Consider the following 17,201-nt stretch of genomic DNA (forward strand, 5'->3'; position numbering starts at 1 on the left):
TTAATTGGATAACGGTTGGTTGTACAGGTATAAAAGAATCGAGATAGATATAGACTTCCATATATCAAAATCATCAGTATTGAAAAAAAATTTGATTGAGCCATGTCCGTCCGTCCGTCCGTCTGTCCGTCTGTCGGTTAACACGACAACTTGAGTAAATTTTGAGATATCTTCACCAAATGTGGTACACGAGCTTATCTGGACCCAGAATAGATTGATATTGAAAATGAGCGAAATCGGATGATAACCACGCCCACTTTTTATATATATAGCATTTTGGAAAACACAAAAACCTGATTATTTAGTAATTAATACACCTAGAACGTTGAAATTTGATATTAATATTGAGACTTGATAAAAATTTGAAAAAAAAATTTTAAATGAGAGAAACACACATTGAAGAAAAATTAACGAAATCGGTGAAGGACCACGCCCACTTTTGTATAAAAGATTTTTAAAAGGGTCGTAGACGAAAATAATATCTGAGCGAAAAAGAGCTTTGTATCAATAGAATTTTACTTTCTAAATTGAATTATAACATTAGATTGGAAAACACAAAAATTTTTGAAAATGGGTGTGGCACCACCCCTTCTTTGTCTAAGCAATTTTCAATGTTTCGGAAGCCATTACTCGAAAAATAGTTTTGTACCAATCGAATTTTGTGCCATTATAACAAGAAATGGGAAAAAATTAAAATCTTGAAAAATGGGCGTGGCACTGCCCATTTCTTACAATGCATTTCCCAACGTTTCTGGAGCCATAACTCGACGACAAATTTGGTGTTTAGCAGGAAATATTTTCAGTAAAAATGGACTAAATCGGTTAAATCGTCTTTTATATAAAAGATTTTGTAAAAGTGCGTAGATGCAGATAATAAGCTATTTCTAGTAAAAGTTGAAAAATTTCGTTAATAACCCTGCCCTTTTTTTTTGTAATAACGCCTTTTAGTACAATGGCACTTGTGTGTTTATGTTTATTGTTCTGTTATATCTTTATTTAAAAATAAACAGTAGGGAAATCCCCATATCTGAAGGAAAACTGTATTATTACCCGCTCAAGATCATTGGTGTTAGCCTCTGTATCCCTTTTGCTTCTTTTAAATGAAAATTAGTTCAGAATAGAACCATATGTATTTGTTGCGCAGCCTTGGGACACTATTAAGCACACAAAACAAACAACTGCATTTCAAGTGTACAGCTGGGTATGTAATGTTCGGTTTCACCCGAACTTAGACTTCCTTACTTGTTAATTTTCAAGTTAAAATAAATATAGTTATATATATACACTTACTTGACTTTATTTTCACTGCTTTAAACATGGGGCTGAAATAAAGAACATAGGTTAAAACAATTTGAGAAATTAGTTATTGTTATGGCTATATTTATGTATGTATATCTGAAGTTTATGTTTTTTCTTCTAGCTATATGCGTGTGTATGTGTGAGTAACAACTTCTGGTGTTGGCTGCTGACAACATTTGTGTATGTGAAATAATCTCTTCGCTTCGAGCTGCTGATTATGTGTGTGGAATATTCTTCGTTGCTTTGTACATAAGTGTGGCTGCTTGCTTTAATGTGTATATGTACATAAGTGTGGCTGCTTGCTTTTTGTTGTTGTGATTATTTACTAACATTATAGTGATGCTAATATTCGCCACAATATGTACAGATTGTGTAAATTTTTATTAAGACGCGGTTTTTTTCTTTCAAATTAAAAAAAAAAATAACTTAAAAAATTTTTTATCTATAAATAATTTTTTTTATTATAAAATAAAAATTATTATTATAAAATAAACATTTATTTAAATTTATCATAAAAACGCATAATTGGCTTTATTTCTTATTAAATATGAACTCAAAAATTATCGTTCTTATTACGGTATCCGAGGGTGATGATGTTGATGATTTGTTTTCGAAACTTAATGTTGCCATTTCATCTATTTCGCTTTGGGTTAATAATAACGGGCTGCGCCACAACCTTAATAAAGCGAAAAAGAAAGTTGGTTGGAACGAGACTCCACCTCTGCTACATAGGTACCGCCCAAATAACGCTATTTAATAAATTTACAAATCTTGGCTTTGTAATCTTCGATACGTATTGATCACGTTAACTTAGCCATAGGTAAGGTATATGCTGCTCTGCGGAATTTGCGGCTATCGGCATAACAAAAACCTATATTCGCTCTCTGCTCATAAGATGGATGTGGCCTTTAACGATATCACACGCTACGTGTAGGGGCTGCATAAGTTCAACCACATATCTCGACGCAAATCTTGCCTTTTGGGATGTCAAATTTCTGACTATCTTAAAGCCAGGAGCTGCATTTTCCTTTATCGAATAATGCTCACTAAAACGCCCCTATACCTTTATAATAAGCTTACTTTCACAAATGATCTAATCGTACCTACATTTAAATCAGTTTCGTTCACTATATTTTTTTCGTAAACACTATACGTACCTGGAATTCTATTCCAAATTCTATAAGAAATAATTTTAATGTAAGCAACTATAAGAATGTTATCTATAACTATTTCTGAGACAAAACTTATTAATTATTAATTTTATATTACTACTTGCAGACCAGGCAGGCGTTGTTCTGTTCTAGCTCTGGTCTACACTGAAAGAAATGGTGCTAGTAAAATTAAAAAGCGGTTCTGTTGTTCTTGACTTAACGGAGATTCGGTGAAATTGATCGAATTGTGGTTAATTCGACCGAGTTCTTTGTCAAGCGAACAAATTAGTTCAGTCATTTCAACAGAAGAGAAATTGTCGCTCTTAAGTTAACAAAATTCTGTAAAATTGACAGATTCCTAATCAATCTAACTGATTTTTTTGTTAACACAACTGATCTCACTGGTCATTGCAACAGCGATCAACAGTCAATACATGAGCAAATTTCAAAGAGAATTTTACGCTCACTGCGCTCTCTACTTTGTACTTATGTATGCTTGTACGATATGTATGCACATATTTACGTATGTATGTGTGATGTTAGCATGCTCCGCCTACCACACCGAAGACCCTGGGTTCACACCCCGGGCAAAGTAACATAAAAATTTTAGAAATAAGGGTTTTCAATTAGAAGCAAGCGCTCCGAGTGTATTTCTGCCATGAAAAGATCTCAGTGAAAACTCATCTGCCTTGCAAATGCTGCAACATAGGTACTTTCGTACAAAGCTGTCGCAACAACCTTTTTTTGTTCATTTGACTACTAAAACGGTCAATTACGAATAAACGATTTGTGCGCAGTTGATTCAACATCTTGTTGCGATGGACAAAAATTGACGGAAATTTCGGTTGAATTGACACGTATTTCGGTTGATTTTACCAGTCTTTTTCTTTCAGTGTATCTGCACAACTTTTTAGCATATTTTACCTCTTACTCTTTCTTCCCCCTTCTCCGCCTTTTACTTATCTTTTTATTAACTCCTCCCTCTGCTCTTCTCTTTTCTTCGTCGCTTGCTCCGGATTTTCTCTCACTCCAAAGCATCCATTGGATACTGTTATAGGCACTCATAATTTTTCACCAAAAAACAATTGTGGTAATTACCTTTACAAAAAGGTATGCTTCTGATAAAAAATCTTCATCACAGAAATATGAGTTTTCCGAAGTGTCTGTTGCCCGGAAAAACCTTCGTAAACGCGGGAGGAATCGTAGCATCAGTTTTTAAGAGACTTACCATTGAGCTACAAACTTGAAAATTCCCATGTAGTTCAGAGAGCCCAGACAATGCAATAAAACGGGAAAAATAACAACTGGTGGCGGGTTCAAATAAATAGAAAATGCATAACTTGGAATCTAGTGATCAATTTTTACATACCTCCGCGAAGCTAGAGATTTGAAATTTTAAACATATTCTAGAGGGTAAAGGAAGTAGATAAATATCACGGGTCGATGTATTTAGAAAATTACGTAATGTCCATATAGATTAGAAAAATCACAAATCTATAAATTGCGGTTAAAAATGTGTAATCCAATTTCTTTTTTCGAACCGTTGGACCGGTCCGACGATATTTTCCATTCGCGTCCCTAATTAGAACTGTTCCATAACTAAGGCACGTTCTGTATATCGGCTACCTGGGCTCTCTACCTTCTTCTCCGAGGAGGTGTGGTGTTCCTAATTCGTCGTTAGAGTGCGTACACCCATTGCATTCAGCTGTAGTAGACAAAGATTCAGGAGTTGAAGTCCAGAACGAAATTGAGCCGGGTTAATTGTGTCTCCCTTGGTAATCTGCTTTCCTCTACTGCAAGGGTAGGGCGTATATTGATAACAGGGTTCACTGCGCCTCATGGTTGTCTGGATATATATGCTGCGTAGGCAGGTGCTGGATCTCATCATAATGCTTAAGAAGATGTTTTCTCATCCCGTGGCTAATCGAGCAGTTGTTTTGGGGTCTTCTGGTTTGTGACAACTAAGCAAGAAATGTCTGTTCAGCGTTTCGTTATGCTCTTTAATGTTGAGTTCTTTTACCTCACTATATAGACGATGCTCAGGGGTCATAAGAGGACGATGGGAGATATGCAACAAATTAAATGGGGCTACACTGAAATGGCAGTCCTTGATCGGTACATGTACGGTAGTACATAGAACCGACTGCCATGGAAGCGAAAGCGCTCACTCATTTCTACGAGTCGAACAGAGTTTTATCGCTAAAGGCGATTTATATTTTATCATTGTATTTTGTCGCGTTAGAGAAAGAATTGAAGGTTGAGCGACTCGGTCTTCCCATTTTACTACTTTTAATTTAATAAAAATTCGCCTTTCAGAGGTGATGCAATTCGCTGATCGCTGTATTGAAAGAAGGATGGGCTGGTGATCAAATGCTAAGGTAAGCATCTGGTGTCATGCAACGCAGTTTTTGCGTCCTTTGCTGATAATGGAAATCACTCTGAGAGTAAGAGATGGGTGAACACAACTTTAAGGACTTAGGATTTGCCTTGTGTGTGTGTGTTGTCCGACTACAGCTGGTATACCTGGTGGAACTAGGAGTTAATGACTCCTTACACGAGTGCGTGTGCCAGAAAAGACGGGGAATAGGCATTAATTCTATGTCACGTATACGGTAGTGATGGGCTCCACGTGTGAGCTGTAGGCGCCGTTTGGCGCGAGCAACAGCGGGCAGTTGATGTGGCCTGCTGGGCAGCGTTGCTGCTAGAAGATGGCGGAGGCACACTTGAGCGTGCACCGCGGGACGTCCTTGGACACAAACAGCAGGGAGCCCCAAAAGTTTTGTAGAAATTTCGGGGTCGACGAATGCTGAGTTCTAGCACAGAACATTCCGAACGATGCAACCATCTTTTGTAAATGACACACTGACAAGAGTATGAGCGTCTGAGATAGATCTTTTTCCGTCATAAGCAGCAGAATCATATCCTAGGACCGGAATTGGGTTCAATGCCTTCCCGGAGCAGGGGACTATGGAGCAGTCTAGCTGCACGGCGCTGTTCCGAGGATGAAAATTTGTGAAGGGACGCAACATATTAAGTAGGGTTACACTGAAATGCCACGGTACATAAAACCGGCTGCCGTGAGAAGCGTTGTAAATGTTTTTTTGGAACGGAGGCTTTTTACCTGTTTGGGGTATGGGAATGAAACTGAGTTATTAGTTTTTTCATACAACAATTCTTTTTGAAGTCAACATTCTTCAAGTACATTATGGTGCTTAACTTTAAATGATTCTTTGCTGCAAGCAAAATTTGTGAGTTTATCTCCTCCGGTTAGAGGACATTGATGACAATTTGTGAGTGGTAGCATCCATTGAAGGGGGTGAAGCACTATTAACACAACAACAACATTTTTTCAAAAAAAAAAAAATAATACAACGGTGTAAATTTATTTATTAAAAACATTAAAGCTCCGCATAAAATCTTAAAGCTAAATTCCTTTCAATTTACGTTATTAGTTTTCAACAAAAAAAAACATAAACATTGAACTTTGTACAGGTCAGGCACATTCCTAGTTATTCTTGTTAGATATTTTAAAGTTCGAGAAAAATACAAATCATCGCTTATAAACAAACGAAGTCCGGATATCTAATTTTTTATGTTCATAACGTTAAATGGGTTAATTTTGATTTTTAATGTATTAATTTCACTAAGTACATATGTACATGTAAAAGCCCAAAGCTCACACTTAAGAAAAGTGCATGAATTTCTTTTATTCACAAATCACCGCTCTAGATGCATTTGTATGTTTGTTTGTTTGTATGTAAGTAAGTAAGAAGATGTATGCACTTAGAAACACACGACCTAAGCAATTAAATTAATATTTATATATTTATTGTTTCGATATGTATTTCGCTATCAACAAATTCTGTGTTTTTTTAGCGCTAACCACACATATTTAGATGTGAATACGTACATAAATATTAAATAAAGCAATGTTGTAATGAAATACTTAAGCAACTGAAAAATTGCGATCGCTTAAAAAGTTGTTGTCGGCTAGCAACTTGAGAAATAACTGATCGCAGAGTATCATGAGCGATGATCACAATCAGCCAACCGGAATTTGTTGCTTCATAAGTTAAGCAGTGTTGCCGCTAGTGAAATTTAAATTAGCCAAGCGTGTACAAAAAAAAAACATTAAGTAGCTAAGTCTCTCCAAATTTACTAAATTTTCGTCATAATCTAGGAAAATTCATAAAAAACCTAGGTCCTGCCTAGATATGCCCTTTGATAGAGAACTTTCTCTAGGGCCTAAACAGGCTCCAGTGTGCAAAACACGCATTTGCCTATTTACGGGCAATGTAATCTATGTTCTGTAAAATACTAATCTAGTCTAGCTCTGTCTAGTTTATACTGCATACCCCCGGGGGGAGAAAAATTGTATAAAGTTTCAAAAGGACTCGGATTCTTCTAGATTATTCTGGATGCTACTATACGCTGCTTAGATAAAAAAATCTACGCTTTCGTTCACGAGTTATTTGCTTGAAATGGGGACTTCAATATGGTTGTTTAACGAAATGTGAACTATATTTCGATTGTTGTGTGGAATATCACCTCATCTGTTTTTGTTGTTGTATTAACGATAAAGATACTCCCCGAAGGTTTTGGGGAGTGTTATCGATGTTGATGGTCCTTTGCCGGATACAGATCCGGCACGTTCCGGTAGCAAAGCACCATAAAGGTACTAGCCCGACCATTTCGGGAATGATTAATATGATCACATTAAACCTTCTGGGCTATAAAATAAAAATGTGTTGGCTTTTCTGAAATGAAAGCTGGGTCTAAGCAGTATAATCTCTGTTCGCCAAAGGGTCGCAATGTTATGATGCCATAACATGACGTTCATTGCAGCGCATAAATGCTTAGAGTTAAAGAATACATGGAGAGAGCGGCATGAGCACTTGAACCTAAAAAGACTCACAAAAATTGTCTGAACTTAAAAACCATGCACTTTAAAAAAAACTCGAAAATATAAAAAATGTTTCTTTGAACATTTAAAAATTGGTTTGGTTTGATTGGGTTTACTATTATTTGGAACTAGCTTTTGTTATGTTTGGTTTTATTGGTCTGTAATTAGTTACATATTATATATGTAATTAGTTACATATTGTATATGGAAAATCGTCTCGATAACTCCTATTTATAAATCTGGCAGTAAGACTGATGTCTGCAATTACCGACCAATTTCAAAGCTTTCCACCGTTTCTAAGCTATATGAGTGCATTGTCAAGGAAAATATTTATTTTTCAGTGAAGCACTTGAACTGTCCGAACGAGCATGGATTTGTTTCTGGGCGCTCTACCGTTTCCAATCTTGTGGAGTTCAGTGAATATTGTATCTCTGCCTTTTCATCTGGTCATCAGGTCGACTGTATTTACACCGACTTTTCCAAAGCTTTTGATGAGGTATCGCATGATATTCTAATTCACAAACTGTACTGCCTTGGATTTCACTCAACCTTTTTGCAATGGGTAAAATCATATCTAAGTAACAGATGGTGTGCAGTCTCTATTGATGGGGTATCATCAGATCCCTTCTTGGCGACATCGGGCGTTCCGCAGGGTAGTATTTGAGGACCATTACTTTTTGTCTTTTCATCAATGACATTAGCTCATGCTTCTCTTACGCTAAATTTCTGTTGTACGCCGATGATCCTAAAGTTTACTCTGTTGTAAATTCGGCAAACGATATGATTAATCTTCAAGTTGAAATTGATAAACTTTACTCATGGTGCATTAGATCTCACCTTTCATTAAATATAAATAAATGCTTCCACGTAACCTACTCGAATTCTCGTTTAAATTTTAACAGTTCGTATAGCGTCGCTAACAGTACGTTGCAGACTGTTGATAAAATCAGAGATCTTGGAGTTGTCTTTGATACAAAATTTATGTTCGTGAACCATATTGATTTCATCATTGCCAAGGCCCAGGCTTCATTCGGCGTAATAGTTCGGAGTTTTCGTACCCGTATACTTTAAAAGTACTCTACTCCTCATTCGTGCGTTCTCATCTTGAGTATGCTACCATAATTCTGAGACCTTTCCAACAATTCTCAATCAACAGGCTTGAGCGAGTTCAAAAAGTGTTTCTTAAGTATGATTTATGGTCATTAAGATTTACATACCCTCTTCCTCCATATACTGCTCGTTTACTTCTTTTGAATCTTAAATCCCTGGAAGCCAGGAGATCCATTCTCTCCTTGACTTTCTTGTTTGGCGTTATCCACGGAGATGTAGACTGCGCTGCCCTTGTGGAAATTAATTTTAATGTTCCAAGGAGGGATCTTCGTAATGATTGCCCGTTTTATGGTATCAATATTAGAACCAATTATGGAAGGAGTGCACCAATTGCACGCGCCCTGAACGATTTTTCGATGTGTAGGGACGCTTTTATAAATATTTTAAAGTCAGATATTTAATGGTTTTTAATTTGTTAGTTATAAGGCCCTATTATTTATTGTAAACTACACCTATCCCCCGATTTACACGGTACTTGTTTTACACGATTTCGCTTTTACACAGTTCATAAATCAGCAAAATTTGAAAAACTCCGAAGATTCACAAATCATTAAAAACCTTTTTGAGTCCCCTTGGCAACACTGATTGCAATACTCAGGAATTCCGCTTATTGTGAATATGTATGTACATAACCAAACGCAGAGTATATAGTTAATGTGGAAGGAAAATCGTTTGATAAAAATTTTAACAAAAAGCCATAATTTTTACTATTATTGCGAGTTTTTTTGGTTTGAACTGGTAAGTTATCGATTGATTTATATTTTCGTGAACCTTCATGAGTACATATGTGATTTGTGTTAATTTTTCAAGTTTCTAAAATGCCAAAAACTTCGAAGAAAACTACGGAAGTTAGTTATTTTTTGGTAAAAGAATACTTAGTTTTAAGTTTTTTAAGATGTTTTAGTTTTGTTTTATTTAAATAAATGACTGAATTGGGTAGTTTTTTCACTTTACACGGTTTTGTCTGGAACCGATCTTCCGTGTAAATCGAGGGATAGGTGTATATATTGTGACGAATATTAGCAACACTAAGGGATACTATCATCTCTAAGCCAATACTAAGCAGTGGCTTGTATGCACATCAATAAATCAATCATTGTGTCTATACATATGTCCATACAAGCAGCGGAGAGCAACGCACAAACACGTGCATATATCTGAGATACTCCAAAAAGTAGGCAATAATTTGTGCAAGTATCGCTCACATACACACGCGCATATGACAAGCTATAAAGGTAGTTATAGCTGGTAACTAACTAGTAAATTCTAGAAATAGAAGCGCCTAGAAATATGCCAACGAGGAAACCAAACAGTATAAAAGTAGCAATAGTTGAGGCACGACAAGTCAGTTTGATTTAAGCAAGCTATCAGTTGCGAAGTATAAGTGTTATTGTGAAGTACTTTAATAAAGGCCATTTTGCATTATTGAATAGTGGAGTTATTTATTCAACAGTTTAGTGATTCGAACGTTAGTAGAAGGTTGCGAATAAGCGGAATTGCTCTAAATTCGTTACAATTGGTGTCAGAAGAGGAATTGTTGAATAAATTCGGAATATTTTGGCTACAACAAGGACATGACAAAGTGGAGTGAATTGAAGATCCAGCAACTGAAGAAGGAGTTGGAGAGCCGTGGATTGAATACAACTGGCAACAAACTTGAACTTCAGGCACGACTGCGAGAGGCAATGGAATTAGAAGGAATTAACGTGGAAGAGTATGTCTTTCATCTTGATGGCGATGAGACAACGAAATTGGATGAGTAAAATGAAACACCGCTAACAATGGCGAACACAGACCTGAATATGATATTGGCTGCAATATCGGCACAAATGTCAGAAATGTCATGACATATCCATAAATATGTCAACACAGCTCGAAGTACAAAAGACAGACATAACATCTCAACTGGCATCCCAACTGGAAGAACAGAAGACATATATGACATCTCAGTTCGCTGAGCAGTTGAAAGCACAGGAGGCCCGCATATTCTCGCAGCTGGAGGCACAGGAAATAAGGGTATCATCGAAGCTGGAGGCCCAGGATACAAAAATTTTACAGTTTGAGGAAGAAATCGAGGCCGGAGTGGATGCTTTGAGAGGATGTATCGAGCAGTTACAACTAAATCGCCCAGCAGTTCCAGCAAGCAACCCAAAGGTAAAAACACCATCCTTTGACGGTTCTGTTCTTTTCCAGGTCTTTAAGCTACCTGAGAAGACCGCAACAGTGAACAACTGGAATGCTGAAGATAAAGTTGTAGCTCTATTCGTAGCATTGAAGGAGCCATCAGCCGAAATCCTACAGACGATTCCCGAAGGAGAGTGGAACAACTATGATGCATTGATGGCCGCTGTCGAGAGACGTTATGGAAACGAGCATATAAAACAGATATACCAAATTGAGTTGCAAAACCGTTACCAAAAAGCGAATGAGACATTGCAGGAGTTTGCTTCGGATGTTGAAAGGTTGGCTCATTTGGCAAATGCGGACGCGCCCGTGGAATACACTGAAAGGGTAGAGATTCAGAGCTTTATAAATGGCATACGGGACGTCGAAACGAAGCGAGCCACATACACGAACCCAAAGCAAACATTTGCTGAAACGGTATCCCATGCATTGACTCAGGAAATGGCCTCACTATTGAGTAAACCAGCATACAAAGCTCATCGTGTGGAAGTGGAAAGACCAGACACAATTTTGGAAGCACTGAAGGGATCACAACAGAAAAATTCCGGAGTTATAAAATGTTTCATGTGCGGCAACCCAAGTCACATTGCACGTCATTGCAGCACAGGTCCTGGTAGTTCCAACTTGGCTGGTCATAAACGCAAAGCTGGAGGAGATAAGCAAGAGCGAGTCAGATGTAAAGATCGGGAACTTGTCCCAGCTATTGAATGTCGTGTGATACCTATCTCGAAAACTGGAAGGAAATCCAGCAGTCTTACCGTCAAAAGAAATGTGGATGGCAAGGAGCGTGTACTGACTGTAGATACGGGCGCATCTCATTCTTTAATCCGATCTGATTTGGTCAACAGGAGAGTAAAGCCATTACCTGGAGCAAGATTGCGTAAGATTACTGGCGAATATAACCAAGTCTAGGTAGAAGTGGTATGTGAGGTCTTAATTGGAAAGGTCACGATTCTACATAAATTCGTTGTGGCAGAGATTGTTGATGAAGTCATATTGGGAGTGGACTTCTTAGTTGACCATGACATCAGGGTCGATATGCAGGGAAGGATTATGCGCTATAAGAACCAGGATGTACCACTCAACTTCAGTTTGGAGAAAGGGTTCAGCAGTAAGCGAGTACCGGTGGAGGCGATTCGACAAAGACCTCCAAAGTCAAAACAGTAGATCGGGCAAAGATTGAGGGAACGAATGGGCCAAACAAAGCAAAATCAAAGATACCTGCGAGACTGGCATTGAAAACCCCTAACGGACGCACTAAAACGAACGAAAGAATTTCCCAGAAAAAATGCAAGGGTGGTTTCAGGCCAGGGCGCACTACGTCGGAAACGTCGGAACGATACTGATTATGTGAAGCCAATCCGTCAACAGCAAGCTCTACAAAGTAGTTCATTGGCCAAACAACAGAGTGCGAGGGAACGAGGTATGCCTGTCGTAAAAACTAAAATACCAGATTCAAGGGGCTGTGTAGCGCAACCATTCAGGTTTCCAGCGCAATATATAGCTTCTCCAAACCCAATTGTCAACCTCACCTATCCGCGGCGAATCCTGTTTCACTAACAGACGAGGCTCTGGCGACCCTAAGCTCCTCATGGAGCTTGGGGGTGGGGAGAACCATCACATCGATAACACTCCCCAAAGCCCTCGGGGAGCAACCTTATCGCTACAACAACAACAACAACAACAACAGGATAACGAGTAGTAAGATGAAACGCAGGTACGATGAGAACAATAATTCGGAAGGTTTCTTGGAGGGAGAGTTGGTACTGTGATACAACCCTCACTGGCGGAAAGGTGTTCCATCCAAATTTTGGTGCAGTTGGGAAGGCGCTTGCAGAGTTGTGAAGAGGATGAGTGATGTCATCTACCGCATACAAGCAATTGGAAAACCACGAAATAGAAGAGTGGTTCATTTGGAGATGCTGGCAGCGTTTAGATCGGGAAATTTTTCTGATTGGGACGATCGGACTTAGGTAGAGGGCAGTGTGACGAATATTAGCAACACTAAGGGATACTATCATCTCTAAGCCAATACTAAGCAGTGACTTGTATGCACATCAATAAATCAATCATTATGTCTATACATATGTCCATACAAGCAGCGGAGAGCAACGCACAAACACATGCATATATCTGAGATACTCCAAAAAGTAGGCAATAATTAGTGAAAGTATCACTCACATACACACGCGCATATGAGAAGCTATAAACGTAGTTATAGCTGGTAATTTTATAGCTGGTAACTAACTAGTAAATTCTATAAATAGGAGCGCCTAAAAATATGCCAACGAGGAAACCAAACAGCATAAAAGCAGCAATAGTTGAGGCACGACAAGTCAGTTTGATTTAAGCAAGCTCTCAGTTGCGAAGTATAAGTGTTATTGGGAAGTACTTTATTAAAGGCCATTTTGCATTATTGAATAGTGGCGTTATTTATTCAACAGTTTAGTGATTCGAACGTTAGTAGAAGGTTGCAAATAAGCGGAATTGCTCTAAATTCGTTACAATATTTACATGTATATTTTGTTATCTTTGTCGTAATATTTTTTGTATCTACCATTATTGGCAGTCTGTAAGAACTGTATGTTCATAGACTGAATAAATAAATATAAATAAATAAATTAAATTAAATATTATTGTGTCGTTTTCGAGAGCGGGATTGATATTTTTGTAAAATTTATATTTTAGAAGTGTTGGGTTGGGAGCGTGCTCCGCCTATTAAACCAAAGATCCTGGGTTCAACTTCCGGGCAAGGCAAGTAAAAAAATGTAGAAAAAAGTTTTTTTAATTAGGAAAAAAAATTTGTTTCGGGGCGCCCCTCGACAGTGATTTGGCAAACACTCCGAGTGTATTTCTAAAAAGCTTCTTAGCGAAAACTCATCTGCCTTGCAGACGCCGTTCGGAGTCGGCGTAAAACATGTAGGACCTGTCCCGCCGATTTTTCGGAAAATTTAAAAGAAGCACAACGCTCGGGCTTAATTCTCTTCGAAGGTACATATGTACATCGCGACTTGTATATTTTTTTTATTATACATAGAAAATGAGTAAATTAAAATAAAATGAAGTTCATAGACCGTATGTCCGACTATTTCTAAGCCCATGACGGTTCATCATCAGCGATCCATGTATTGAAGGCTTGACGTTTAGCGCATCAAGCTACCAATGCACTATGAAATTTTTTCAATTTTTTTTTTTTTTATTTTTATTTTATTTATTACGACACATACTTAACTTAAAAATATGATTGCATTAATTAACAATGTGTACTTAATCTAAATTTTTAAATTAAAAAATTTATTTATGACACATGTATCACTAATGCATTTAAATCTCAACAACTATATCATTTAATCGGCCTAGATTTGGAGTAATCAGAAAAGCGGCTCTTAAATAAGTTTCTATCACAATTTTTAATTTATTCAGATAGTTCCTTGGACCATTTTAACCCTTTGTAAAAAAGACTATTTTGTTCTGATTCGGTTTTATAATTGGGCAATTTAAAATCATTTCTCTGCCTTGTATTTATATCCAGGACCTCGTAGTTAAATGTAATACTTGTTCTGATATACTCTGGCAAATTTCCGTGTTTTATATTATAAATAAATTTCATTGTGTTGAAGAATATTTGATGTTTAATGCTCATCCAATTTAAACTTAGAAGCATGTCTTTTATAGGAGTATCATAATGTTTGCTTAAAATAAAGCGAATTGCTTTATTTTGCATTTTTCGCAACTTATCAATTTGCGAGTCTTTCATAATAAAAAATATTGTTGAGCAAAAAATAAAGTAAGGCTCAACTACGGATCCATAAACCTTTACTTTGTAATAATTACTAAGTTTTTACAAGTGCTTTGAATAAACCATAATTTATTGGCTATTTTACTTACTGTATAGTCAACATGGGCATCAAATTTTACACCCAAATATTTAATCGTATTTACGTTTTCAATTTCAATATTACTTATTGTAATACTCAGTTTTAAAATTAGCAATGTTTTTTCTTGAAATAAGCATGTATTTAGTTTTTTTCTATATTAATTTTAATCTGTGTGCTAAACACAGAGAGATAAAAAGGGCGTTTAAGTCACTTTGTATCTTTATTCTTATATCATTTTCATTTTTGCCATTTATAGAATTTAGACCATCTTCAGCGAAAAGTTTTATGGAGCTGAATTTCAAAACAGAATTTATATCATTAATATAAAAATTGAATAAAATTGGAGCAGGAACAGAGCCTTTACTCTTCTTTGTTTACGATTTGTTAAGAAATCTTTAAACCAATCAGTCTAACATCTCTAATGCCTATTCCTTCCAATTTTTCTAATAATATTTTTTTATCTATAGTTTGGAAAGCTCTTTTAAGATCAATGAAAACTGCTATTCTCGTCTTTTTATTATTAAGTTCTTCTTTCCATTCCGTTCCCATTTATAACTCATTTCCTACTTAGTTTAGAGTCAGAATTTTTCAAATCAGCATAAAATATTTTTTGTCATATATTTTGATAACTTGCATCTCTATCGTTAGGTCGACGTGAAATAAATTAGTCCCGAAAATATTTTTGCAAAATTTTAATTTTTGCAAAAGTTATTCGCAAAATATTTTTGTAATAATTACTAAAACTTCGTTTTTAAAAAATCGTTATAATTCAACGGTTTAGCCAAATTGAATGAAATGGATGGCATATGAAAAGCAATTGTGTATATTTTGATATACTTTTGAAAAATTTTAATAAAAGCGATTTTTTAAATTTTTTGGTGTCTCCTTTTTAAGGATAATTGGGTTTTATCAATGTTCTCAGCCTAGGAAAAATTGGAAAAAAAACACAGTAGGTTCACTGGAACCTTGCAGACTGAATTCCGACGAAAAAAAGATGGTGACTCTTTATGTTGAGCCATAAAAGCAAATAATTGCTCTACTTCCAACGTCACTATAATACATATTTCCACCTATTAAAGTACTTTTATTCGATAATTGTTTTTGATTTATATTTCTTTCGAAACAGGAAGCAGACAATTTTCAGTAAGTCAACAAGCATGGTTCAATTATGTACAGGTTGGCTCATCTCATCAGCTGATTTTATTTATGTCATTGCAAGGTCGAAGGGATTGTCAAAAGGAGATGGCAAACTCAAAATGAAACCAACACTTTGGCAACATTTTACTTACACATACAAAAACTGCTAAGTTTTATGTTTCCATTCCATACCATTGGCACCAACACCAATACACAGATTTTGACATTTTGAACAGACATATTTTGTTGCTTTGCAGATGAGCCAACCTGTATATAGTTGAACCATGGTCAACAAGCTATTTACACTAAATATATTATAATTGGAAATTTCCGTAATCATGCCAGCACCAAATTGCTTTTGTAATCCTTTGTTAAAAAAAAAGCACAACCATGTTTGGCATGGATTAAGATTAGTGAGTGATAATTGGGGGATTAATTCTAAAACGATAATCGGGAAGTATTTGTGTACTACGTGTCGGTTAGAAATAAGTAAAAGGAAAGCAGAACTTCCAAAAACAGGCGAAACGAGCGAATCCGAACATGACGTACCTAACTTATATAGTGATGACTCAGAAGGTATGATTGATTATACTATCAAACAGTTCATGGCCATTATTCACACCTATTTACATACATGTATAATTCTCATATAATAGAGGAGTACTTCTTCGTATCTCGTATGGAAAGCAAGGAGTCAGGACAAGAAGATACTCTTTCAGACGCAAAAGTAACCGCTGAAATGAAAGTCGCTCTGTCTAACCTTACTAATAGGCAAGAAAAAATGCGTCTACTTACATGTGCTCCGGTTGAGTGGTCAGCAGCACCATTAAGTAGTAAACTCGGAGTAACGCGGTACATGGCAGAGACTGCTTTAAAATCACGAAACTCAGTTAGATTATGCTCCATTCCAAAGGCAAAACAGGATCATTCTTTACCCAGGAGTGTGGTGGACAAAGTAACGCAGTTTTATTTGTTGGACGAGTGTAGCAGGGTAATTCCTGGTAAAAAAGACTGCATTACTATAAATGGATTGAAGCAGCGGGTACAAAACCGACTTTTATTGGGTGATATAAAAGAGCTACACACTAAATTTCTAACGAAAAACACAAGTTTAAAAATAAGTCTCTCCTCTTTCAATAAGCTGCGGCCCGAGTATTGCATTGTTGTGGGAAGTAGTGGGAGCCATAATGTATGCGTTTGCAAAATCCACCAGAACATGAAACTTAAAATTCAAGGTTTAAACGACGCAATTAAAGTTGCAGGATGCGGTGAAAGGTTTTCTCTCGGTGATATGGTGAAGAAGATAGTTTGCTCTACAGAAAGTGAACTATGTATTCTGCAAAGCTACAGACGTTGTCTAGGACTAGACGGTTATATTTTAAACGGTCTAGAAAATGAACTTGAGAACCCAAATATACGGTACAAACAATGGACTTGCACGGACAGGTAAGCAACATTTATAACCTCTCAGAGCTTTGAAATCAAATGTGCATATAAAAATCTTCCTTTATTCAAATGTGAATTAATTGAAAAAGAACA

The 17,201-nt window shown here is 36.6% G+C and overlaps 1 protein-coding gene across 4 annotated transcripts in view; it reads right to left on the reverse strand.

Moving 5' to 3' along the window:
• The window catches only part of LOC137239934 (lipase member H-A), a 230,065-nt gene extending 213,561 nt beyond the window's left edge, over nt 1-16,504 (reverse strand). Inside the window, exons 1-2 of one of the 4 annotated variants that reach the window (XM_067765739.1) lie at nt 16,458-16,504; nt 1,291-1,322 (exon numbers count right to left, since the gene is read on the reverse strand). In XM_067765739.1, coding sequence (XP_067621840.1) covers nt 1,291-1,322; nt 16,458-16,489 — 64 coding nt within the window. In that variant the 5' untranslated portion in view covers nt 16,490-16,504. Of the gene's footprint in view, nt 1-1,290; nt 1,323-6,360; nt 6,460-16,457 lie in introns of those variants that run through there. The other 3 variants (XM_067765740.1, XM_067765741.1, XM_067765742.1) reach the window with 3 other exon arrangements.
• Between the last annotated feature and the right edge of the window lie 697 nt (nt 16,505-17,201).

The sequence above is a fragment of the Eurosta solidaginis genome, chromosome 2, assembly GCF_040869045.1.
Source record: "Eurosta solidaginis isolate ZX-2024a chromosome 2, ASM4086904v1, whole genome shotgun sequence".
NCBI classification, from domain to species: domain Eukaryota; kingdom Metazoa; phylum Arthropoda; class Insecta; order Diptera; family Tephritidae; genus Eurosta; species Eurosta solidaginis.